At 45.2% G+C, this 27936-nt stretch overlaps 1 protein-coding gene across 2 annotated transcripts in view; it reads right to left on the bottom strand.

Moving 5' to 3' along the window:
- Window positions 1-27936, bottom strand: part of MCC (MCC regulator of WNT signaling pathway) — a 430278-nt gene that overhangs the window by 52563 nt on the left and 349779 nt on the right. For both annotated transcript variants that reach the window (XM_007192096.3, XM_007192097.3), the window contains 3 exons: window positions 20735-20898; window positions 18450-18656; window positions 875-1021 (listed from right to left, as the gene is read on the bottom strand). In XM_007192096.3, coding sequence (XP_007192158.3) covers window positions 875-1021; window positions 18450-18656; window positions 20735-20898 — 518 coding nt within the window. The remainder of the gene's footprint in view (window positions 1-874; window positions 1022-18449; window positions 18657-20734; window positions 20899-27936) is intronic.

The following is a 27936-nucleotide window of genomic DNA, read 5'->3' as shown; positions in this document are numbered from 1 at the left end:
ACAAAACAAAAAATTTTCAAAAAACAACACGTAACTCCCCATATAAACTGTTGAGACTCTGTTTATACAGGGCAGCTACTCTTTAACTGTGGCAACTAAACTGATTCATCGAGTCTTAAAAACGACTCACTTGTCCAGTTTTTCTGCTTAACTCAACCTTAGCACTTTTGACATTTTGGGTTGGATATTCTTTGCTGTAGGGACTGTTCTGTGCATCGTGGGGTGTTGGCATCCGTGGCTTCTAGCCATAAGATGCCAGTAGCACTCCAGCTATGACCATCAAAAAGGTGTCCAGACATTGCCAAATATCCCTTGGGGGATAAAAATCACTTCTGATTGGACTTGACTTAATAAACTTGATGGTTGAGAACCAACCTTCTTGCAGAGACTGGTAGGGCTACCGGGGAGAGGACATTATCATTTGAACAGTGTCTCTGGGGTAGACTCAACTTAGGAGCGGGGCAGGCGGTGGTGGTGGGGGCTGTGGCTGAGAACGGAGGGGCTACTTCTCACAGCTGCCAGAGCCTGCCCATCACAATCTGTTTTTCTGCTGGCAGGGCTGTCAGTCCTGTGAGCGGGGAGATCATTGGTTCATTACTCAGGGTCCCCTCCTGGGCTGAACCTTGACCCTCGAGAGCAGCTCTCCACCCACCCCTCGGCACTGTAGAGCCTGACAAAACATCTCACTCTCCACAACGACCTGTCAGCTGTGACACGCTCCAGCTGGCTCATCAATGAGAGCTGGTGTCCAGCCTGCAGCCGAGAGAGACTTAGAACATTAGTGGGGTTATCTCTGCCTGCAGCTCCAGCACAAGAGACCCCCGGGGGCCGGCCGAGCTGACTGCACGCCTGCACAGCGGCCCCGGGAGCTCACCTTGGCGATGGGGACGTCGTTGCTACTGCTGCTTGTGCTGAGCTCTCCGGTGCTGGGGTTAACAGGGCGATTGGCGGAAGCAAGGCGGCCAGGGCTGGAGGGCCCTGTGGCCTGCACGCTCTGCAGTCTAGTTTGAAGCTCTCGAACCTGAAAGAACAACACCTTCAGATACAGCGGGTGGGTTCCCCGGCCAAAGAGCAGAACAGCCAGATTGGGGGAGGGGAGGGCAGAGCTTTCATTTACGTTAAGAAACCGGCTTCCCTGAAAAGCTGAGTCGGTTGAGCCCACATAAAATGCACTGTTGTTCTTAACTAGTCCGCCACGTGCTGGCCAAGTATCTGTTCTTCAAAAGTACGAAAGGAACATGTTTCCTAAGGCACTGGAAGCTTCCAGCAGAAGTAGAATGACCATCTTTGAGGGATGTTTGTTCATTCAGCCTCGTGTGCCTGACACACATGGGCACAAGGGACAGAACCCAGGATGAGATCTGTACTCGCTTGGACCTCGGAGCTCAGCGGAGAGAGACAATTTCAACACAAGCGCACACGCATGCTATAGATATCTATCCAGAGTTTGCAGGAAGCAGGTAAGGCGAAGAGAGTGACTCCACCTGAAGTCATTAGGGAGCCATCCTTGAGTAGAGCCTCACAGGTGAACAGGGCTTAACGGATGAGATGAGTAAGGGGCTGGCTTTGGTGGTGGGGTGGGGAGAGTAGCTTGGATGACAGACTGTGTCTGAAGAACTGCAAGTTATTCAGTGTGCACAGTGTAGGAGAGAGACCTGCCCTGGGAAGGAGGTGAGGCTAAGGTGATGAGGCAGAGATGGTACCCACGGCTTCTCTCCAAGGGACTTCGAGATGAGATTATCCTGGGGACAGTGGGAAGGAATATCTAAATAGCCCTTCGGTACAGAGAAACACAGGGCCCTTTCAATTACATTTAGAACACACATTTACCTGCACAGAATTTAAATGTCCAAATCCTGCTTCTCTATGGTTACGGCTCATGGACTTGCAAAGAGAGACGTGTTCCAAGCAAGTGAAGATGATTGTTAGAAATTGGTCTCTCTGATGACCTTGATCACAGTTTTATCATTACGTACAATGTCTATCTTAAAGGGCACACTGACTGTAGCATCCAAGGGCCCTTACAAATGGGCAACAGACCCCACTGGGAAAAACTGGCACCAGGACATCTAAGGCAGGGTTTCCCCAACTTGTCAGTGTACCAGAATGTCCCAGAGGGCTTGTTAAAACACAGAGCTCAGGGTGTCACTCTCAGGGATTCTGATTAGTAGGTGGAGACCAAGCCTAGGAGTCTGCGTATCTAACAAGCTCCCCGGAGATGCAGATGCCAGGTCCCGGTTAAGGGCTCGCACCTTGAGCAGCAGTGACCTAAGGGACTGCCAAGGCCACATGGTACTTTAGTCCCCGACACAGAAGAAGCAGGGCTGCACCCCTGCCAGCCCTGACGCCAAACCCTTCCAGGCAAACCCTTCTCTAAAAGCGACTGGAGAGCTTTTCATATTCAGTATCTTGCATGTCTCCACCCTGCTAAATTGGGAACCAAAAGTAATTGAAATTTCAATAATTCATCAGCATATTAGAAGCCAAAATAGGAAAATTCCCTCGGAGAGAACTGCATTCAATGGTGAAACAGCTCAAAAGTGCCTAATAGCTGGCTCTGCTGCGGCTTCCAGTAACTGTGGGTTAACAGAAATGTGTGTCGTCCTCATAAAGGGCCAGACACAGAGCTGCCCTCAAAATAGTTTAAAGACTAGAAAAACACATGCCTGTCAAAGTCAAGTGGTATTGCTGGTGAGAGATTACAGGGCTCATTCTCGAATGGTCCCGATAAACTGTGCCTCTCTGTGCCCCATGGCAGAGGGACAGGACCCATTTTTCCATCAGGCCAGCTTCCTGGCACCGGGGAAACCACTCTGGTAGAGACCATGGATTTCAAGTTCTACCACTGTGAAAGTCTGATGAGGTCCTGACTAATCAACAATGTTAACACCACTCCCAAATCTAAAAAGTGTCTGAATCATTCCCAAAACAATCAGTGGTCTGGGGTTCCTAGAATCTCAACTGGCCCACTCATCTCTCTTTTAAAAAAGCAAAAATGGCCCTGGGCATTTTATAAAAGTGTCATTAAAGCTACCCATGTTATTAAAAAAAAGTTTCTTCTTCTAATCACTAAAGTCAAACATGTCCACTGTGGAAAATTTAGATGACACTGAAAAATGAAGACAGAAAAAGTACCTATGTTCTTTCTTACTCTACACAGACAATAGCTTCTAGTTATTTTCCATGGTGTGCTTGTGCATGGGCATGCACGCTTCAAATGATTTCTCAATCTAAATACCCATTCTCATATTAAAAGCTCTGGACGCGGAGAATGTCTTTGAAAACTAAAGGATGATAAACATGTTTATTTTGGTCTATGCTTTATAATTTAATGATCATGGTTAGGCAGTGAAAAAAATCCAGCTGAAGGGGGTGGAGTGAGTCTGTCATGGAAAGAAAGAGAGACAGCTGGTTGAGTTAAATAGCCTCTCTCTTCTGGCTTGGGAGGTGGGGTCTTAATTTAAATGAATAAATGCACAGAAATGAAGGCTGTAACCCATCTGCTGATTCACCTTAGGTAAGGCTTAGGAGAGGGGAGAGAGACTGCTGTTAGAGTCCTCACTTTTACTCTTACCCATTGTAGTACGTGGAATTGTGTCCCCCTCAAAAGATATATCCAAGTTCTAAACCCCCAGTACCTGTGAATGGGACCTTATTTTGAAATAGGGTCTTTGTAGATGTAATTAAATTAAGGATCTCAAGGTGAAATCATCCTGGATTTAGGGTGGGTCCTAAATCTAATGACTGGTGTTCTTGTAAGAAAAAAGAGAAGGAGATTTGAGACACAGACACACAGAGAAGAAGGCCGTGTGAAGACAGAGGCAGGGACTGGCCACAAGTCAAGGAGCTACCAGAAGCTGGAAGAGGCGAGAAAGGATTCTCTCTAGAGCCCTTGGAGGAAGTGCAGCCCTGCCAACACCCTGATTTTGTAGCCTCCAGAATGGTGAGAGAATATGTTTTTGTTGTTTTATGTCACTAAGTTTGAGGTAATTAACTAATATACCCATCTTTCACTGAAGATATGTTATTAAAGAAAATATCTTTCTCTCAACCAGTTATGTGGTTTGGAGTCAGGGGGTAGCTGGGAATCACAGGAACCCTAAGTAGGAATCGATACTGTGGGAAAGTAATTCATCACCCATAAAGCCTTTCCCAATTGCTGCTGACTTCTTCAACAGCAGAACACAGAACATGACTTCAGTGGCCATTTTCTCATTTCTCCTAAAGTGAGTATGTAGCCAGGCCCCATCTAGAGGCCCAGAAGAGAAGTTTGTCTGTTACGTACATTTGAAACCTGCAGAGTATGAAGGTGAGATTCTCGTCTTTCAGTGGCTCAGAGTCCTAGGCTCAGATGTCTGCCCTAGCCAGACATCTCGTGAAACATGCTCTGAGAAGGGACACCAACAAGGAGTGTCAGCGTTGTGAAAGAAGCATTATTCTGCCTTCCCAGAGTAGGAAACGCCGGCATGCAATCTGCAAGGTTGGGTAGCTGTTTAACAAGCACATAAGAAGGGGAAAAGGCATGGGGGGCTCTGAAGGTTCAAGGAAGGAAATGACAGTAAAATGCCAGAACTCTGCTTCTCTTGCTTAGAGTTCAATGACTTCCCAAAGAGCGAAAAAGGCTTCATAAAATCATTTTATTAGAGAAGAGAATGAACTGGAGTGAGGAAGAGAAAGGAAGTGAGTCAAAGCTGCACGTGAGAAATGATGAGGGCTCAAACACCATCAGTGAAGTGGGAGCAAAGATGGCTAATACTCCCTAGGCCAGCATCGTCCAATAGAACTTCCTGTAACAACGGGAATGTTCTATAGCCCTACTGTCCACAATGGTAGCCACAAGCCACATGCAATGTGCCTAGTATACCGAAGGAACTTTATTTTTAATTGTACTGTATTTTAATTAATTGAAATTCAAATTTACATAGTTTTGCATGGCTAGTAGCTACTGTATTGGTCAATGCAGTTCTAGAACGATTCAAGAAAGGGACAAGATACCCAAACTTGTGGCTGGAATGACTTAGTGGATCATGGTACTACTCAGCAAAATGGGGAAAACATAAGCAGCTGATTTCTCAGAGATAAACAAAGATGCCAACTTTGGATATATTGAATTTGAGGAAACCATCAGATGTGTGAAGAAGGATATTCAGTCAACAATTAGAAATATAATCTGAGGGAAGGAGATCAGAACTGGACTTCTTTCTACATGTGGATAAAGTTGCCAAGGGAAAAGGTGCAACCATGTGGGTAGGAGGAGAGACTCTACGTAGCCGGTTGGACCGAAGGCTCAACTGAGGACAGTAGGAAGGGGTGGCTTTTGCTCTAAGAGAGAAAGAAGAGGTGAGGATAGATAATAAGGTGTGTTTGCAGACTTGAGAATGAGGATGGGAAACAGGAGGCTCCCATCTGATGGTTTTTGTCTCTCTTAGAGACAAGAGTTAAGGTCCTCTGCTAGGAGAGGAGGAGGGAATAGTAGTAGTCAGAAATGAGAAAGGAAGCTGACCGATAACCCAAAAAGAGAGAGAGAGAGAGAGAGAGAGAGAGAGAAAGAGAGAGAAAGAGAGAGAAAAAGAGAGAGAGAGAGAGGCTTACACAGCAGCACTGAGAAGTCAGCTGAGCTTTTTCATTCTAGGCAGCAGACTGACTCAAGGCATTATTTTCTTCAGACCCCAGAGACCTCATGAAAATGGTAGTAAAGAATAAAAAAAGAATCAAAACCATAACAGTGAAAAGAATGTGCTTGGGGCATTAGCGGACAGAGGATTTGGGCGCATTCCTTAAAAGCAGAGTGGAAGAGTACTGATGAAAGAAACAAAATGGAAAAAGCCAAGTTCTATAAACTATACAAGGGGAGGTGGCCAATCTACCCAGAAGAAGGTTGGCAGGGTTTAGACGCAGCCTTGGCAGGTACTACGAAAGACAAGAATGAGATGTAGGGCTGAAAACAGGAGGGGTAACTGTCTGTATACAGAACAAATGGAAATTTCCAGCATATGACAGCCTCAGCTAAAGTAAACAGACAGTCCTCCTATGAAATGCATAGAAATGCTGCATAAAAAGGAACAATGAGAAAGAAATTCATTGCCAAGGTTCAAAGAAAGACAGTAAAATTTCCAGGTGCCAGAAATGAAGTGAAAAATAAGGTTAGAGAGGTTAGGAGGGAGCCGTGGGATCGAGAGCAGGGCGTGGAGTGTGCACGCCAGGGTGTGGGTCGGGGAGAGGGACAGGGGCCCCTGCAGGTCAGGCTTTTTGAGCTGATCCTCCAGCATCAAGCTGGGAGCCTTCCTGCCCAACCCATCTGTGAAAAGCGGACTCAGCGCGCTGCCCCGGAAGCCGGAAAGGAGCCCCTGGACCGTGCAGATGGGTCAAGCCTAAGAAATCAACATCTCAGACCTGTGACACATTTGGGTGTGGAGTCCAAGTTTATCCTAGCTCCCTAGTGTGGGACCCCAATCTTACAAATTCACAGTGAAAACTGGTCTGGATTTTGCCAGGCCACTCACTGCCCCAGAAACCTAACTGGTAAACCACCCAATATCATTAGAGAACAGGAAGAGACTTAAGCCTCCCATGACTGGGAGCCCAGGACCATGGAGCTGCTCGACATGGAAGGATGACTGCAGGGAGAGGAGGACGAGACAGGAGAGCCAGCAGGCTAAATCAGGAGATGAATCCACTGGAGGAGAAATCAGAATAAAGCAACCAGTAAACCACATCACAATCACAAGTATGTTTAGGGCCCTTAAAGAGATAAAAGGAGTAATTTCTGTACACAATAAATTACGAAACAAAAATAGGCAGATATCAAACAAGAATAGGTAGATGAAAAAAAAAGCCCATGGAAAACGTAGTCAATGAAATAAAATCAATGTACAGGTTAAGCTTTAGACTGGATAAAATTGGAAAGAGAAGTAGTGAACAGGAGCACAGTACAGAGAATTCAGAACACAGCATGGGCAGCTAAAGAAGGACAAAATATACATGTGTCACTGAGAGGCTTCAACACACTTTTAAAGGAGTTCCAGAGGACAGGAACACAGATAATGACAGAGAAACACTATTTGAAAAGAAAACACGTGAGTTTTCCAGATGTAGAGACCAACATAAGTCCCGAGACTTAATAAGTATCATGTCAGGTGCTAAGTAGTTGTGGCAGTTTTTAGATGTGTCTGCAAATGCTTTGATAGTCCCTCCATCACTGGACTCCACTTCCCCTCTCGTTGCACACACTTGGCCTGAGAGATTGCATCTGATGAACAGAGTGTAGTCAAAGTGCTACCACATAACTTCCAAGGCTAGGTTAGAAAAGGCAATACAATTTTGCCTAGCTCTCTCTTGGGATGCTGGCCCTTACACGCCGACGACTCGGTCGTGAGGAAGCACAGGCCACACGGAGAGGATGCTTGTGGGTGTTCTGACCAACAGTCCCTGCTCAGGTCCAGACAGCAGCTAGCCTCACCCACCAGACAAACGAGTAAGGAACCCTTCAAGGCGACTCTGGCTCCAGCCACCATCTGACTGCGACCACATCTGAGCCCGAGAGAGAGAACTGTCCATTGGAGCCCAGTCATCCCCAGGAGGATGCAGTTATCAGTAAATGACTGTCGTTTTAGGTCTCCATGTTTGGGGTGGTTTGTTATGCAGCTGGTGCTAACTGGAAGAAGGGGATGAAAACACAGCGTATCTAGAAACACTGCGGTGCAAATGTAGGGCGAGGGGAAAGGATAAAGAGAGAATCTTTTTTTTTTTTTTTTTTTATTTAATTAATTTATTTATTTATTTTTGGCTGTGCTGGGTCTTCGGTTCGTGCGAGGGCTTTCTCTAGTTGCGGCAAGTGGGGGCCACTCTTCATCGCGGTGCGGGGACCGCTCTTCATCGCGGTGCGCGGGCCTTTCACTATCGCGGCCCCTCCCGTTGCGGGGCACAGGCTCCAGACGCGCAGGCTCAGCAGCTGTGGCTCACGGGCCCAGCCGCTCCGTGGCATGTGGGATCTTCCCAGACCAGGGCTCGAACCCGTGTCTCCTGCATTAGCAGGCAGATTCTCAACCACTGCGCCACCAGGGAAGCCCTAAAGAGAGAATCTTAAAGCTGTCAGGTGGGGAGAGATGACACAGGCTCTGGGGCAGGGGGGGTAGGTTTGTTTCACTCACTACTGTATTCAACACATTGAACAGTGTCTGACACAGCGTCAGTCTCAATACAATCTGTTGAACATCGCCAAATAAAACTGTCACCCGAAAATACAATACCTAGCCACCTACAGTAGGCTGAGTAATGGCCCCCAAAGATGTCCACACCTGAATCCTGGAAACCTGTGAATATATTACCTTACGTGGCAAGAGGGAATTTGCAGGAATGACTGGAAAAGGCAAGGAAGCATAACTGAGAAGGAACACAGCCCTGATGACACTTTGATTAATAAATCTGTGTTATTTTACACCACCGTTGGTGGTAATCTGTCTAAGCAACAACAGGAAACTATACCCCTATCATGAGGAGTGTGGGCAAAAATAAAGATATTCTCAAAGATTAAGAATTAAGCACCTGTAGACCTTTGCTGAAAGAACTTCCCAAGGACACAGGCTTTTCAGGAATTAGAACATTAAACTCAGAAAAAGAATGGGATAAGAGAAATAATGATAAGCACAAAAACTGGCGGAGATGTAGGGGCAGAAGGAACCTTCCTATGCTGCCGGTGAGCAGACAGATGGGTGGGCCAGTCTGGAAAGCTGCACTGCAGGATTTGGTCCAAGTAAGAACATGCACACCCCAGGACTCTGCAACCTCACTCCCGGACATGTATTCCAGAGGAATTTCCACACAGGACCAAAGAGGACATGTGCACGGGAATATGCACTGTTTGTGGTAGTGGGAGGTCTGGATGTCAGGCACGGTAAACATGGTGGGGACACGACAGAATGTCAGGAGGCCATCAGACCTCATGCATACACAGCGACATGGACAGACCTTAAAAATCAGAGCGCTCGGGGGAAACAAAGAAAAAAGTCTACAGCACGACAAGACTGATGTAAATTAAAAACAACACACAAAACATTATGTATAAGGACACACATAAAAGTGAGGGAAAGGGAGTGGGAGAGAAAAGCAATACATAAATTAAAAGAGGGCCTTCTCACGATCAATGAGTGTGTGCTTTAACAGAGGGATGTAATTAGCTTATTTCTCTGCCCCGCAGGCCAAAGTAAAAAAAAAAAACAAATGAAAGAAAGTAAATACAAAGATGGGCACTCAGGAGCCTGAGAGATTGTGCAGAGCCAGAGAGCGAGATGCTGGTGAGAAGGAACAGTCTGGTGCTAGAGCTGTCGCAGACAAAGATCGCTGGGGTGGGCACAGAGGTGGTTTTCCGGAAAGGCGGGCAGTTCACCGGGAGAGTGAGGCAGGGGTGGGCGTAAGCGGGGCAGCTACTGGCCCTTCGCTCTCCCAGGACAACTGTAGGAGCACAGACAACGAGATGACCGAGTGTGCTGACGAAGGCATCTGTGAATGTGGTCCACAGATGAGTGACAAGCAGGGAAGAAAGGTGGCACCGGAGTCCTGAGTAGGATGAGAAACATTATTATTAGCCATAGAAGAACGAGCCTGTCCCGCTGATGATAAGGAGAAGCGGTCGCTGGGTAGCCGTAATTTCAGGTGGTTAGGGCGTAATCCATAGTTTCACTGTGTAATGGGGCTGGCTGAGATGAGACGATTTCTACCCTGCAGCGGGCTAAGGATCACTGGGCCGGAAAAGTTCTACTGAACGAGCTTGAGGCGGTGAGTCCGGCGGAGTCTCAGAAAGCTGCCTCCTCCAAGTCCAGGCTTGGGGAGTGTTTTGCAGAGAACCACTTTCTCCTATTGGAGATTTTATAAGACTTTTCTTTCTTGGAGCCCTCCAACAAATAAGAAATCAGAATTTATTTATTTACAGAAGGAGGAAAGCAAGCCCAGCAGCACTTCCATTCTCTGAAGATGTGATGGGTGTATTGTGTTCTTCTGTTCTACAGCCCAGGAAGGAACCTGGACTGGATTACCTAAGTGGCTGTGTCAGGGAAAAGGTCAGTGCTTTGGCTGTCTTCCTCATTTCCTACCAGCTTTCAAACAAATGGAGTCAGCTACGTGCTTTATAGCCAAGAGCTCGCCTTTACGCAGCTGGACTTCCTCACAGGAGCAGAGGCTGGAGAAGGGAGACGGGGATGGATAAGCCAACACCGGTGCCCACAGCTAAAAAAGCTGCTTTGCAGTTTCCGTGTTACAAATGTGCACAAAGCCCTTTTAGAAACAGTTTCCAAAGAAGACACAAGGAAATCAGAGTTTTGAGGGTTCTCTGCCTTGGATTGCACTTAAAGCTTCCTCGAACTACAGAGAAGAGGGGTGACAGGCTTTGCCAATAATGCTTCGTCGGGCTCAAGACAAATATATGCACACATAGCCTTTTCTCTATGAAACAGACGTATTTTGTCTTCACTATGTGTTGTTTTGGAATGCCAGGAAGACTGATGGGTGGTACCTTAAGGAGTCTGGCACCCATGTTACTATAAGAGAGGATGCTTTACTTCTGGTCTGTGTGGAAGCAGGAGAAGAAATGGGAAAAAGAGCAGAAAGAACGCAGGAAAGGAGTCCAAACAATAGAAAAATGAATGCTGCATCCCACAGTAAGGCTACCAGAGCTGAAGCTTTGGTGCTAAGAGTTAATGTCAGGGGCTTCCCTGGTGGCGCAGTGGTTGAGAGTCTACCTGCCAATGCAGGGGATACGGGTTCGAGCCCTGGTCTGGGAAGATCCCACATGCCGCGGAGCAACTAGGCCCGTGAGCCACAATTACTGAGCCTGCGCGTCTGGAGCCTGTGCTCCGCAACAAGAGAGGCTGTGGTAATGAGAGGCCCGCACACCGCGATGAAGAGTGGCCCCCACTTGCCACAACTAGAGAAAGCCCTCGCACAGAAACGAAGACCCAACACAGCCATAAAAAAATAAATAAAATAAATTAAAAAAAAAAAAGAATGAATAAAGAAAATATTGCTAACTTTACAAAAAAAAAAAAAAGAGTTAATGTCAGCATAGACCAAGATTATTAAACTTCTGTGGGCCCTAGTTTTCTCACGTCTAAGAAGGGTATAATAGTACCTCTTGTAGAATTCTCGTGCAGACTGAATGAGATGTGCATAAATCACTGCTCATCACAAGTAAATGCTCAAAACATGTTCAGTGTCATAATTCAGGCTCTGCATCCTGCTTTGCCTTCAGAGGTATCTATTTTTAGTCCAAGAAGGGGTGTGTTTAGTCTGAAAATGTCCAAAGAATGTTAATACTATTAATATTATTAATGCATCCTTAAAAATAAACTATCAAGACTGCACTGAAAAAAAAATGCATTGGTAGGTGGCACCTTGTAAAACTATTTTCCTTCATCGGGTCAGCACGGGAAGTCCTCCCCTGCGCCAGGCAATGCACCTTGCCTTTGGAGCCCCAGGGTGCCCGTGTCCTGCCAGATTCTAGGATGAGCACACCCTCTCCGCACCCACTCCTATAGCTCATGTGACCCTGGTGAGTGGACAGACAGGGTTGGGAATCTCTCCTGTTTCAGATGCAAGATTCATCACTGCCATACTGTGGCCCCTGGAGGAGCAGGCTAGGCATGAATAAAAGTGCCAGAGGCTGTGGTTCTCTCTCTTTTCACTCCACCCGTGGGGAGAGAGGTAAAGATGGCTGGAGAGGCTCTTGGAACACGCCCAGTGACTGAAGGACACTGCCTTCCCTTTCCTGTCCGGGAGATGGCTGGGATCACAACACGGAAGTGTACGAAGGTCCTACACCCCATTCATTGATTTGGTGGCTCATGGAAGGGCCTGGGCATCTATCCTTGGAAAGAGCTTCCCAGTGATTCTGTCACACATGTTGAGAGCCACCTCGAGATGGGTGAGTGAAACCGCCAGTTTCTCTGGCACCCTGATTCCTGTCCAAGTCTATCTGGTATCATACCCAAAGCAAATAAATCAGCTGTGTTAGGAACATTTACGGCTCAACAAATACCCATGTGCTCCGTCATATTTCCCAGTCCCTCTACGGTTAGGCGGAGCACCTGTATAGTTCTGGCCAATGGGCTGTGAGCAGAAGCATGCAGATATAGCAGTGAGTCTGTTCAAGTGATGTTTTAGATAATGAGTTACCATCAGCCTGGGTTCCTGAGTGAGTACACGGAGCAGAGCTGTGTGCTCCTCTCTAAACCTGCACTGGACGTGCAGTGCAACCAGAAAATAAGCTCTTTTGGTGGGCCATGCCACTGAAATTTGGGGGGTTAGTTTGCTACTGCTGTGTAACCTATCCTCATCTTAACTAATACTCCAGTCACACAAGGGAAGAGCCAGCCGGGACTCCCAGACTGAGGTGGAAGGAGAACACTGAAGCAAGATCGCCCTCCTCTCAGCTCCCTCCTACGAGGCCAGATTAGGGCTGGGAACGTGAAAACAGGGTTGCTGTTTATTTGTTTTTTTTTTAATAAGTATTTTATGAATTTAAACTTCGCTAATATTGGCATCTTCTTCCTCATATAAAGAAACTCCTAAGAGAAATGGAACAGGTAAGATATGAATAAATTTCCATCAAGGACAAAAGAGAATAACTGTGCTTGTGTGTGGATGTCAAGTTATTAAAGCTGGGAGATACCGATCATGATCCATAATCCATACTTTATTTTTTTGTTTCTTCAATTTGAAAATTAAGGAAGAGTAGAAAGAAAGGACTTCCCTGGTGGCACAGTGGTTAAGAGTCCACCTGCCAATGCAGGGGACACAGGTTCGAGCCCTGGTCTGGGAAGATCCCACATGCTGCAGAGCAACTAAGCCCGTGCGCCACAACTACTGAGCCTGCACTCTAGAGTCCGCAAGCCATAACTACTGAGCCCGAGTGCCACAACTACTGAAGCCTGCACGCCCAGAGCCCGTGCTCCACAACGAGAAGCCGCCGCAATGAGAAGCCCGTGCACCGCAACGAAGAATAGCCCCCACTCGCTGTAACTAAAGAAAGCCTGCACGCAGCCATAAATAAATAAATAAATTTATTTAAAAAAAGAAAGAAAGAAAAAAACATGCCTATCTTTTCACAGCCTAGACTTACTGGCCTCTTAATATTTTAGCATATTAGCTTCCCTTCTATTTCTGTGAATCTACTTCTATATATTAAAAACCATACAACTGTAAGAATACACACTTAAAAAAATAAACTAGGACACTACAGAAGTGTTCAAAATATCCTTTGACCCATACTCGTAGGTACTCACTCCCCCCAACCCCATAACTATTATGAGATTGGCTTAAATTGTTCTGCTCTATTTTAAATATTTTTGCATACACACATATAGAATTCAGGCACATTTATACACATATAAATTCACAGTAAATATAAAGTACTGTTTTGCAGTCCTGCATTTTCAATATACAGACAAGAAAAGTATCACGGAGAAGGAGGCTGAGTGGGAAGAGTTCACATGAGATCTAAGGCTAAATAAGGCAAAACGGAGATGAATATTTAACCTATGTAAGGTCACAACAGTTTCACTTCTAGAATTATCTCCGCTGTTACTGATTTTTAGTTAAAAATATCAAAGTGATACTGACGTAGCCTATCATGGGAGATAATTCAGATGAAGTGAATGGCTGCTTCAGAGACAGACCAGCTCTGGACACCTCAGCATGACGCTATACATCTTATCTCCCAGTAAGGGTGGTCAGCCTAATAGTAAGTACATATTATAAATGAATTAATTAGTAGAAAGAAGTACATAATAAAACACATGGTTAACCTTTAAGGTCATTACTCTTCCTAAGCAGACTCCTTCATTTGATTTGGACTCCTCTTTCCAACCCCTTTAAGCATGAACACTGATCGTCAAGTGCCCTTTGAGATAACGTGGGTGAATACTGAAAGTGGATTCGATCAGGTGTTCAGAACCAGTGCAGTAGTTAGAAACAGGCACCAATGGATTTAGAACTAATGGCTTTAGGGGTGGCTCTTGGGCTCATACAAGAGGATGTTCAGTAAATTGCCACAGGTGGTGAGTTTACAGGATGAGTGCTACACCTGCACGCTGCACACATGCCCGAGTAGGACAGTGCTGGACCCCTCACACCTCCGAGATCCCTCCTGTATTAGAATGACTGTGGGCAGACGCAGTGCAGCACCACCTCCGCTGGCAGACTCACAGACTTAAAAGTGGCCCAAAGGGTATCAGCCTGATATCCCTAAAGGAGAAGGAACTGGGAACTGAATTCAACCACACGGCCAACACTTCAACCAATCACATTTACATAATTAAACCCCAATAAGAACCTTGGATTCGGAAGCTTGGGTGAACTACCCTGGTTGGCAATACTCCAAGTTGGCCACACATCACAGCGCAAAGGAGGTAACACCATTCAGGACTCCAGGGGAAGAAGACAGCTGGGAGCTTTGCCTTCAGACCTCTTCCACACTTCACCTATATGTCTCTTAGTTTGGCTGGCTCTGATTTGTATCTTTTTGCTATAATAAAACTATAACTGACTTTGCAGAACTTTCTGAAGAGTTTGTACAAAATCTCCTAAGGAATGTGTGTTGCCTGTGTTTGATTCAAGTCTATGGTTCAATGGGACACAGATTCATGAGCCAGTGGTCACATCCAGTTTGCTTTACCAAACTATCTGAGGAAAGCACTGATCATTTTTGCCACACGGCAGTTGACCTAAACAATTAGGTAAAAAATACGTAATACAGAGAGGCTGGACCTGCCATCACATGTCCCTCCTATGAGTTCTCAGGGCTTCTCCTGTGTTTATCCCTCCCTATCACTTGACATGTACCACTGTAATGACCTGTTTATTTGCCTGTCTCCCAAACATCCTTCAGGCCAGGGTCTGTGTCCTGTTCATCACCATAACCCCTCTGCCTAGCAAAGAGAAGATGACCAATCATGTTTACAAAATGAATGAATGAAGAGCCAAGTGCTTCCCCTTCTAGAGTAATTAATTCTACTTTGCCTAAATTACACCCGCTTCTTTCAGTGTGAGGAAATGAGTGGTTCTATTACAGAGCATGCAGACCTAAATGATTACCTCATTTAATAATGAGCCGGGACCAGTAATAAAAACTGTCTGCCTGTTGTTCCTTAGTTACTGCTCTGCCAAGTAGCCCAATCTGTTAGCTGACATTAAAGATCTAATTTAATTAAATCTTAAACAAGGCTCAGAAAACCTCCTGAGAGCACTCTGTTTAATCACAGGCAGGGGGCAAGCACCAATCCTATTGATCTGGTCAGTTCAAATTCTATACAATGAACGTGGGCAACGAAAAAAAAAAGTGGCCTCTATTGCTTTCCATGCAACTTTGATGAACTCTGAATTCTGAGTTGCTAGAAAGACAGGAAAGGCCAACCAGCCATGTTATCATGGGGTACCACAAGGATGGAAATGAAACTAGACCTCAGTCATTCCTCAGAGCTATACATCATGAAGAAGACACAACGACCCACCACAAAAGACAGATTTCTCCTCAGGGGAATAAAATATATTGGGTGGTGGTAGGTAGAAGTCATCCAGCATTTAAAATCTAGCAAACTGGCATTTACAGGCATCCAGCAAATTCTGACACCCACAATTGTCTTGAAATAAAGAGAAATAAATCTAATTCATGGGTATGTATAAAAATTCCTGAGGAAATTTCCAGTTGAGGAAGAGATACAAGTTCCCCAATATATTTTTATTTGGAAATATAAATTATATAAATGTATATAAAATATATAAATTTATATAAATTATATAAATTTAAATAAAACCGTATTAACTGCAAAACTTACACGGTAATAAATGTGATCAGAAGAAAGATTTTGAGTACTGTGTGTGTGTGTGTGTGTGTGTGTGTGTGTGTGTGTGTAGTTATTCAATGTCCATCTAAGAGTTCTAAGAGTCCTTCAAATATATAAGAATTCTGGGGGGAAAAAAGATGGTATGGTGTTAATCTTTCCAGACTACTAAACAGGTAACTCTGGATTTCATCCCAAACGATTACTGATAATTTTTGAGCATTTACTACATGCCATGCATTGGTTAAGTGCTTAGATAATTCATGAGGATTACCTAGTTTCCCCGCACTGAGTACTATTATTACCCCCACTTCATGGCGGAATAAACCGAGAGGTTAGGTAACTTGCCAGAGACTCACAGTGGCTTGTTGGGAGATCAAGCTGTGACTCCAGGTGGTCTCAGAGCCCTGGCACAGAGTGTGGGACCATCACACTATGCTGTCCTTAATACTAACCTCCAGAGTTGGAGAAAATACTCGAAGGGGAACTGGCTTTTTCTCCTTTGCTAGTCACAATCAAGGGCTGTCTTGTGCTTTAGTAACTCAAGTCAGAGGAGGAAATTTATTCTAAACTGCAATATGTAATTAGGCCTACGACCAACATTTCCTTCACAAAGTAAGCACCATCAGAATGTACACGCTAAGCAAGCACACCTAATTAGGGCATTAGTCATAATGATCAGGGAGTGTAGCCCAGGAAATTACAGGTGCTGTGGGCCTTAGCACTAAGTAAATGTCCTCAGCTTGCCCAGAAGTCTTTGCTGACTGCAATGATTTACACCTGCTGTTGCAAGGATGGAGACTGGCATCCGATACAGCTGGGTTCTGAAAATAAGCTAATGCGTGTGAGTTCACACAAAATGACATTCAGATATGAGAGTTAGGAATGCTGGCAATAGCCACAAATGAGGAAGAGAGTTGATAACATTCAAAAATAGTAATTTCTTCTATATTCATAAATAATGGCAATTATGAAAACTGCATGTAGATTAAAAGGAGAATGATGTACACACACTGATCTTACTGAAAAGCAAGTTAAAGAGTAATGGTGTGATCAACTGGATGTATTTTTTTCTCCTCTGTGTGCAAAATTACCAGTCACAGCACAACTAGAAAGCAAGCTTCTAATATTGCCACAATGGAGAAAGAGAATAAAGTAGGCCTAGTAATTCAAAGGGAAGTTCAGAGGGAATTGTTTCTGATTGCAGAATTCATTGCTTCACCTCCAGTCCAATCACAGATCAAACTAACAGCCAAACAAAGAAGTACTTGTGGGTTCCTAAGAAAAAACTCCATCTTTGGAAAAGTGAGTGCTTTAACAAGTCTGCCAAACATTTCTATCCTGAAACATCAGCTCCTTTAGTAATGGCTGTATTTCCTAAACAAAGTGGTTCTCAAACCTGTTCAGGCCATAGAGCCATTTAATGAGGTGGGGTGACTACCAGGAATTACACACACACACACACACACACACACACACACACACACACACACACTCTCTCTCTCAGAACATACACACACACACACACACACAAATATATATATATATAAGATTATTAGGGGCTTCCCTGGTGGCGCAGTGGTTGAGAATCTGCCTGCTAATACAGGGGACACGGGTTCGAGCCCTGGTCTGGGAGGATCCCACATGCCACGGAGCAACTAGGCCCGTGAGCCACAACTACTGAGCCTGCGTGTCTGGAGCCTGTGCTCCGCAACAAGAGAGGCCACGATAGTGAGAGGCCCGTGCACCGCGATGAAGAGTGGCCCCCACTTGCCACAGCTAGAGAAAGCCCTCACACAGAAACGAAGACCCAGCACAGCCAAAAATAAAATAAATTAATTAATTAATTAAAAAAAAAAAGATTATTAACTTTAATAAGTCTGCACTAGAGGAGAGGACATGTCACATTAGACTCAGTATGGATATGTGAGAGCAGGTACTGTAAGTTTCAAGAAAAATTTACAGAAGAAACTGCAAAGGGGAAATTCTGTATATTTTTGCAAATTATAAAATATTATTATCCTACCTCAAAGGAAGAACATTTTTTTTTAATTTATTTATTTTATTTTTATTTATTTTTGGCTGCGTTGGGTCTTTATTGCTGCAGGCGGGCTTTCTCTAGTTGCAGAGAGCGGGGGCTACTCTTCATTGCCGTGGCTTCTCTTGTTGCGGAGCACGGGCTCTGGAGCGCAGGCTCAGTAGTTGTGGCGCACGGGCTTAGTTGCTCCGCGGCATGTGGGACCTTCCCGGACCAGGGCTCGAACCTGTGTCCCCTGCACTGGCAGGCAGATTCTTAACCGCTGTGCCACCAGGGAAGCCCAGGAAGAACATTTTAATTGACCTTGGGGAAGATGTGTGTACCCAGAGAATGGTTGAGAAGCACTGCACTGGGATAATTTTTAGCATCCACTTAGATCTGCGATTGCAGAGAAGAGCGTTTTTAAAAATCTTACCTGCACGTCTCAGCACTTTCAGAATACTTTCAAGAACGACTTCATAACCAGAAAGGGATGGTGATTCACAAGACTAGAAATGCCACCAAATTCTTGGGGCTGCCCTTGGCTCGACCAGCTGGCTTCTCCTTTGGCCCCAGCGCCCGGGGAAAGGCCTGGCACTCACCCTCCTCCGCAGCCGGTCCCGCTCCTCCCGGATGGCGTTCATGGTGGCCTTGGTCCTGTTCAGCTCCTCCTCTTTGCTGCACAGCATGGCAGTCAGGCTCTCGTTCTCTTCCCTCAGCCCAGCCAGCTCCTTCTCCCATCGAGACCGCTCTTCAGCAAGGTTGGGATACAGGTCCCGGCCAAGGACCCCTTCGATCTCCTCCACGGTCTGGAAAACACAGCCACAGAGACAAGCCAAGTGAGTTCCCTGGGAGAAACGGGAGGAGGAGAAAACAGGCCAGCCCAGGGTGAGTGTGCCCAGAGGGGTGGGTTCCACCGTCACTTCACTGCAGAAAAGTAATCAAGACTAGCGATAGCCCCCGATTATCTATCCTCTCCCCATTTTCAGATGAGGCTCTGTCACTTGCCTGGGTCACAGTCTGTGTTACCCAGCAGTCCCCCCAGTAAGAAAAACACAATCCCTTCCTGGTATTTAAGTCTATCAGTAGTGCTAACTGCCATGTCCACACAGATGTTTATCTCCCTCACCCACGGTCCAGAGTCGGTGAATACACATGACCAGACAGCAAGCCAGTTAGTGATCCTGATAAAGCAAATGTGAAGTTGCAAACTGCATACAAAATATAACTTGAAGTTTCCTAAATTATAGGCTTCCCATGTTCCAACTCAGCAACGTGATAGGTCACATCACTGTTTACAGCTTTTAGTGTCACAACAGAATCAGAAGGTGTGAATGAGGTTCAGTCCCAAGATAAGAAAGACAAAAATAAACCTCAGTGACACAGAAAAGAGTAAGTTCATTGTGGAGGTTTCTAAGACAGCAGGGATTTAATTAATAACATAGCTATGTGCTTAAAAAGAACAGAATCTTAATACTACATGGAGAGTTTTTAAAAAATTCATTAAAGACACCAGTATTAATGGAGAAGAAATACGCATAAAATTTGAAAAAAAAAAAAAGGAACAACTCATTCTGTTTGCTTTCAGAAACTATTCATTCACAATTATTGCCCTTTGGAAAAGGAAGCATGCACCAAATGACTTGGAAAGAGGAGGTGGAATTACCATGTAGGGGTAGAAGGCAGTGAAGAGATGGGATGGGAAACAGGTCTCAAAAATGGGTGGCGTAAGGATGTGTCACTCTTGGATGCTCACATTGGTTCCCTGATGAGGACAGTTACCCAAATCGTGCTGCCACTTTCCACATGCAGTGCTTTGTCTTTCCTCTCATGTCAGAGACTCATGTCCTACTCAGCCCTACTCCAGGGCCTGCTCTGTCCCTTGCTGGTTGGCAGACACCCTTGGCTTCCTACTTCCCTCTCAATGCTAAGGCTGGGGCTAGTACCCAAGCTGACATTACAATCAAATACAGGCTCTGGAGATTACAAAGAAAGAAAAACTAGTGGTTACTTCCCCAAACCACATCAACTATGTATTTTTAATTGTGATGAATAAAGATGGGAAACCAGATGTACTATAAACATGAATCATGGTTTACCTCGAGATACCATAGCTCTTTTGTGAAATCCAGGATTCCTGCTGATAGAAACTTGGCCCCAGAGTCCTCAAACATTTTTCAAATAACACATCACATTTTCCCTTTATATAGGCTCCTCTCAGACTTTTCAGTTTGAACTGTGATGCCTAGGTCACTAAGCTCTGGTGAAGTAACATAAAGATACCAGAGGCCCTGTATCAAGGGGACTTGACATTCCCATTGCTCATGATGAGTTTGTGCAGATGCAGCAAACTCTTCTCACCTGGTCCTCCCTAAGCAGTAAGATGAATGCACATGAAAGGCGGGACTGAGGTCCAGTCCAGTACACTCAGGATAGATGACTCATTCAGGCCCTGAACTTCCCCCTTGTTAGCACCATGAATAGATAACTCCGGAAATAATATTCCAGAGGCCCGAAAGCTTTAATAAAATTTCCAAGTTAATCTTACAACCCCAGAGTGCTATATGATGAACCACACTAAAATGACATGGTTCAATACTAGTAGTCTAATAGTTTCCAAGGAAGTAGTCATTTTTGCAGCAAAGCCAGTGATCTTGACTATTGATATAATGACTTTTTCTGATGTGAGTCAACCCAGCAAAAATTTATAGGGCTCCTGCTTCTCCCTGGTGGCCCAATCTTTAGTATGGCTTTGTTAGAAACACTCACTCTCTAATAGGTGTTTGAGTAAAATCACACTTCAGAAGAAAGGCTCCTGGTCATTTCCCTCATATGATCTGAAAAGAGCCAGACAGAGAGGATGGGGGTTGGGGGGGAGGGGTCCTACCTTAATAGCCAGGTCACAGTGCTCACTGGCAGTGGTGAGCTGCTCGATGTGTCTGTCCACCTCTGCCACCGAGAGGCTGCAGCTGCTCTTCTTCCTGCAGCAGACCACGTTCTCCAGCCCCGTCAGCACCCTCTGCAGCTCCGAGTTCAGGTCGCTGCAGTTATCTGCAAGCGGATGCGGATACGATGAGTTAAGCAGGCAGGTGGGCAATGAGCGCTCTCCGTTTTGCTTACGGAGAGGAACCCACTCAGGTGAAATGGACGGCAATGGCTGGACATGTCCAAGTTTAACACCAGCAGCCTGATCTCCCAGCCTGCTGGCTTTCTGAGGCCTGGGGCCAATGCAAAGGCTTTAATAAGGAGTTTCAGACCATGGCCATTTTCTAGACAGCCATGCCATGCTGCATTCTCTCATCTTTCACTCAAAGGCAGCCACTTCTCAAGTTTCTCTAGTAAGAACAAAGAAGTGTCCCAGAGGGGCTGTTAGGACTTCTGGTCAACCTTCCTGCTCAGCCATTCAAATAAGGACTGATTTCAGAAAAAGTTTCAGCTAAAAAGATCTCATACCTTTACTAAACGAAAAAAAATTAAAAAACCCCGGAGTGAGCAGAGACACTAGGTGTTTAAAAAAAATAGCAACTGTAAAAGAGACAGTTCTTGCCCTCAGTGAGCTTATAATCAGTTTTCCCTGATATAACCAATCAACAGGCTCTACCACTGCAATTTATACCACTTCTTCCATCGGGGGAAAACAAACTATTCTAACAAATTCTATATTGTTCTCCATGTAAATGTCTTGTAAGCAATTCTAATAATTTGATTCTGACTTAAAAGTCTGGGTTACTTTTAATTGCTGGACACCCAGGGCTTAGTCCGGGGAGGAGAATTAATTATAATCTTAATGTGAACTAGACATATCTTAAAAGATCATTTTTTGGGGACAAAAATCCCCTTAAGTCAAATATAAATATGTCAACCTATTTTGGATTCTATGTATCACTATGCCATTCAATTCTTATAGCAAGACAGGTGTTAACTACAGCAATTTATCAAAGTACACCTTTCCCTTACACCCGGCCTGACTCCTGTATGAAAGAAGCTTAATGTCTTCACACTTCCCTCCTCTTCCCTTCTCATTGCAGGTTCCATGCCCTAAAATAGTCAATTGCCTTTGGTGCTCACTTGTGGAAGACTTCAAGAAAACTCTCAGTATTACAGTATTCTGAGGATTTCTCAGAATATTCTGGGCAACTTTATTTGACTGCCTATATCTACAAGTTACCTAAATCTAGACAGAAGAGAAGTCTGAAGCTTTCACTGCAACCAATGAACACAATGATTCCCCCTCCTCTCCAACCTGTTTTCCCCATCTCTCCCAGCTCTGTGAACAGCACTACCATCCTCCCAGTTACTCTGGTTAACTCTCTGGCAACCTTGATTTCCTCTCGCTTCACACCCTAAATCCAGTCCATTTTTTGTCTGCAACCTCCAAAACATATCCCCAAACTGACCTCTTCTTACCATCTCCACTGACACCAGCCTTGGTCCCAGCCACCATCATTTCTTAACTGAATCACCTGAACAACCTCCTACCTCCAGTCCCCAACACTGTAGCCAAAGTGAGTCTCTTAAGGACATAAGCTGGATCACGTTACTCCCCTGGCCCAAACTGTTATATGGCTTCCCACTGTCATTCAACTAAAGTCTAAACTCCTTACCAGAGTCTGTAAGACTCTGCACCATCAACCCTGTTGATGTTTCAACCCAGGCTGTACCGTGGAACTCCCTGGGGAGCTTTTATAAAACACCAATGTCCAGGCCCCACCCAGGCCAATTAAATCACAATCTCTAGGGGTGGAGCTTTGGCATCGGAAAATTTTTTAGGCTCCTCAGATAACCCTAACGTGTAGTCGGGGTGGGAACCACTGACTTCTCTGGTCCTTGCCTCATCTGTTCACCTTCCCCCGCATCACTATGCTGTGTTCACACTCCTGCCTTCTCTCCATCCCTGGAAGATGCCAACCTCTCATCTGCCCCAGGGCTTCCTTTTCCTTTGTTGTTCCCTCTGCTGAGACTGATTTCTACCCAAATCTCCTCTTACATTCAGCTCTCAGCTCAAATGCCACCTCCTCACCAAGCTCTTCTCTGTCTAAAGCATGGGGTTCCATCTCTTCTCCCTTAGTCCCTGTCCTATTATCCGATCTTCTCCATGGCAATTATCACTATCTGCTCTGACCTATGTGTCTGTTCTCTCTCCTCTACTAAAGTGTAAGCTTCAAGAAAGAAAGGACTTTGACCTTCCTCCTCATTTCATTTCCAACACAGGATAGGCAATCAAAAGTTATTTTTAAATGACCAAATATAAATACCACATCATTATATATTTAAGAGCCAGCAAGGCTAGAAATAGACTGTCAACAGCAGCGTGTTTTATATCCACCTTACGCTTTTTGTCCTCAGTATGGACCATACCCTGAACTGCTAACAACAGGAGGACAATCCCCACTGCTGAAGCCCTCTGGAGATGGACGGCAGGTGCCCATCACCAACTCAAGACAAGGAGGTCCAGAGCCAGGAGCAGCACTCCTTAGTGCCCACACACGCTGATGAAACTATCTCCGGAGCACACTTAATTCCAGGGCAACAAATGGAGAAGTTTCTCCAAAGGATCATTTACCTTGAGGTGCAGGGTTTCCTGGTACCCTGAGCTGCAGTTAACACACACCCCTGAATTATTTGCATTATTCCTGAGTGGGATGAGGAAGGAAGACGTTTCTATTCAGCCATTCATAAGGATTTCCCTAGCACGGCCCCACCTGATGCAATGATCACCCTGGACATGTTTGCTTAGGGGTCTTCACAGCAGGACCGGAGAGGTGCCACCAGGCTGTGTCCTGAGGATGTTGGGCTACAGGGAACAGGAGGCAAGTGTAGGGACCTGATCAGTCTTTCTCATTCTTTAATCAGTTGCTGAGCCCTGGTCTCAGGCTAGAAGCAGGGTACAGAGATAAGCATGAGACTTTCAACTCTGAGAGGCTCACAGATGTACGTGGCAAAAGCCACAGTCCTCTCTCCCACCACCCTGGGGAAAGTAACCACAGAGAGCATGATGCAAGTATAGGACAGAGCGTCAGGAAGACGGAGGGGGGACTTCCCTGGTGGCGCAGTGGATAAGACTCCACACTCCCAATGCAGGGGGCCCGGGTTCGATCCCTGGTCAGGAAACTAGATCCCACATGCGTGCTGCAAGTAAGAGTTCGCATGACACAACTAAGGAGCCCACGTGCCGTGACTAAGGAGCCCACGAGCTGCAAATAAGACCTGGTGCAACCAGATAAATAAATAAATAAATAAATAAATAAATAAATAAATAAATAGGAAGATGGAGGAAGGCATTTAAATTAACATGCAGACTGCAAACAGCTCAGGAGCATATTCTATTCATACCTAGGAGGGCTATAAATGCTTTCCTTGGTCTTAGGAAGCCCAATGTCTATCACACAGGCTGGATGATGAACCCCCCACACTCCTGCCTATTACCCACTGGTTTTACATAAGCCCCACCAGTAATCAGGTGACCCTTGGCTGTCTTTTGTCAGTGTTCCCAGTTTGGGGCCTCACAGTAGGACAGGGTGGCCAGGCTGGCAGAAGCAGATATTCTGGGTCCCCTGTTGGTGCTGTCACATAGCACCAATCACTCACCACCACTCACCCCACCATCAACGCTACTCGATACAGGGTGGCCTTATCTTTCAGTTGGTGGTATATTCTTCTAAATATAGACTTTGAATAAATCCTCAGTTCCTTCCCTTGGCCTCCGATGCCCTGCACGGTATGGGCCCTGCCAGGCACTGTAGCTTCAACACTGAAGGCCAAGGTAGTTGGAGTCTTTATAAAAGACCCGAAGTTTAAGTTACAGGACCAGAGGAGCAAGATAAGCTCAGACAAGGGACCAAGAGTTCCAGAACAAACAGAAAGTGCCTCATTTATAAACCACAATGAAATATCATCTCAGGCCCATTAGGATGGCTACTATATCAACAACAACAGAAAATAACAGGTATTGGTGAGGAAGTGGAGAAATTGGGGTCCTTGTGCACTGTTGGTGGGAATAGTAAAATGGTGCAACTGCTTTGGAAAACAGTATGGCAGTTCCTCAAAAATTAAAAATAGAACTACCATGTGATCCAACAATTCCACTGCTGGGTACATACCCAAAAGAATGGAAAGTAGGTCCTCAGACAGATCCTTGTACATCACGTCCATAATAGCCAAAAGATGGAAATAACCCAAGTGTCCATCGGTGACTGAATGGATAAACCAAGTGTGGTATATACATACATCAGAATATTATTCAGCCTTAAAAAGGGAGGAAATTCTGACACATGCTACAACATGGATGAACCTTAAGGATATTAAGCTAGGTGAACTAAGGCAGTTACTAAAAGACAAATACTGTATGATTCCACTTATATGAGCTATCTAAAGTAGTCAAATGCATAGGGGACAGAAAGTAGGCTGGTGGTTACCAGTGGTTGGAAGGAGGGGGACGGGGCAGGTATTGTTTGATGGGTACAATTTCAGTTTTGCAAGATAAAAAAAGTTCTGGAGATCTGTTGCACAACAATGTGAATATAACTAACAGTATGGACCGGTACACTTAAAAATGGTTAAGATGGCAAATTTTATGTAATGAGTTTTTTACTACAATGAAAAAAAAAAGGCTCCTCATTTAGGTGATGATCACAGTGACTTTGGTTTGGTCAGCACCCTTGACACTTCAGAAAGCGCTTTCACATACATCATCAAGTTCCACCCCAGCAGGAAGGTGGTAAGCCTCGCTCCACAGAGGAGGAATCTGAGACTTGAAGACACCCAGTTACTCACCCACGGGTGCACAATGGGTGGGGGCCAGGGCTGGAACTAGAGTGTTGGCCTTCTGTGTCCAGGGCTATCTTCACCACACTGCTCCAACCCAAAACAAGTACTGCTGTGTGGACAAGAACAGGCCAGCTCAGCCAAGCCTGTGAGGGTACCTACTCATAGCCGTTGTTTCCCAGGAGAGGCAACAGAGGGACATATACCAGAATTAAAGGAGGACTATTAACTGTGAGTGGACTCGGAAAAATTAACGATGTATAATGTAATTCTTAGAACAATCACTAGAAAATAACAATTAAGAGGCTTAGCCAGGGGCTTCCCTGGTGGCGCAGTCGTTAAGAATCCACCTGCCAGTGCAGGGGACACGGGTTCGAGCCCTGGTCGGGGAAGACCCCACATGCTGTGGAGCAACTAAGCTGGTGTGCCACAACTACTGAGCCTGCACTCTAGAGCCTGTGAGCCACAGCTACTGAGCCTGTGCGCCACAACTACTCAAGCCTGCGCACTTAAAGAGCCCATGCTCCGCAACAAGAGCCACCGCAATAAGAAGCCCACGCACCGCAAGGAAGAGTAGACCCTGCTCGCAGCAACTAGAGAAAACCCGCGTGCAGCAACGAAGACCCAACGCAGCCAATAAATAAATAAATAAATAAATAAATTTATTAAAAAAAAAAAAAGAGGCATAGCCAGAAACCAATAAATAAAATAAAATTCTAAAAACTATGCGGTTAACCCAAAAGAAGGAAGACAGGATGGATAGAAGAACAAAAAATTCAGAAGGGGCAAACAGAAAACAAATAGTAAACTGAAAGACCCACAATCAATCGATCATTAACTGCATTAAATGTTCACAGACTCCCCAAAAGGAAGATACTGTCAGCATGGATTAAAGGCAAGATTGACACTATGGAGAGGATGGTAGTTATCAAAAACAACAACAACCAGAGAAAAGAACAAGTGTTGACAAGAATATGGAGAAACTGTAACCCTTGCACATTGTTGGTAGGAATGTAAAGTGGTACAACCACTGTAGAAAACAGTTTGGTGGTTCCTGAAAAAGTTAAACACAGAATTACCATATGACCCAGCAATTCCACTCCTAGGTACATACTCTAAAAAACTGAAAGCATAGACTCAAACAGATGCTTGTATGCCGATGTTCACAGCAGCATTATTCACAATAGTCAAAAGATGGAAATAATCCAAGTATCTGTTGACAGATGAATGGATAAGCAAAATGTGGTATAAACGCACGACAGAATATTATTCCACCTTAAAAAGGGACAGAATTCTGATACTGCTACAACATGGATGACCCTTGAAAACATTAGGCTAAGTGAAATAAGTCAGTTACAAAAGGACAAATATTATATAGTTCCATTTATATTAGGTACCTGGAATAGGCAAATTCATATAAAGTAGAAGAAGGACTTCCCTGGTGGCACAGTGGTTAAGAATCTGCCTGCCAATGCAGGGGACATGGGTTCGATCCCTGGTCCAGGAAGATCCCACATGCCGCGGAGCAACTAAACCCATGTCACCACAACTACTAAGCCTGCGCTCTAGAGCTCGCGAACCACTACTGAGCCCACGTGCCACAACTACTGAAGCCTGCATGCCTAGAGCCCGTGCTCTGCAACAAGAGAAGCCACCGCAATGAGAAGCCTGCGCACCAAAAGGAAGAGAAGCCCCCGCTCACCGCAACTAGAGAAAGCCCGCGTGCAGCAACGAAGACCCAACACAGCCAAAAATAAATAAATGAATGAATTAATTAAAAAAATAAAAATACAAAAAAAGAGAGAAGAGAGGTTACAGTGGTTGGGCGAATGGGGCAATATTGTTTAGTGAATACAGAATTCCTGTTTGGGAGGATAAGAAAATTCTGAAAATGGATATTGGTGATGGTTGCACAGCTCTGTGAATGTACTTAGTGCCACTGCACTGCACACTTGACATGGAACTCCGGTGTGAAGGGTCACACGAGGCAGACCCGCTGCGGCACCTCAGGCTACGCTGTGCTTTTTGTAAAGTAAAGCTAATGGCTCAGTTCCATGTCCATGTGACCAAGAGGATGTCCTTTGCAGCAAATACTCATTCCTCTACCAGAGGTTATATCTTTATAAAAACGAATTTGAGGTAGCACATAGCAAGCAACCACGAATAAGGGAAAAACCCAGTGACTGGGACCAGGGAAAGGCTGAGGAAGCAAATGGAGGTGAACACAGCTGCTAGGGCTGACTCTTCTACTTAGTGCCGTGCTCCCTGGCAGCCAGGGCAGAAACGAATGATCTCCTGTCAGAAAGGAGGAAGCATTCCAGTTGC

This window comes from Balaenoptera acutorostrata, chromosome 2 (genome assembly GCF_949987535.1).
Source record: "Balaenoptera acutorostrata chromosome 2, mBalAcu1.1, whole genome shotgun sequence".
NCBI classification, from domain to species: Eukaryota; Metazoa; Chordata; class Mammalia; order Artiodactyla; family Balaenopteridae; genus Balaenoptera; species Balaenoptera acutorostrata.
This window is presented reverse-complemented; position numbering and strand designations above follow the sequence as displayed.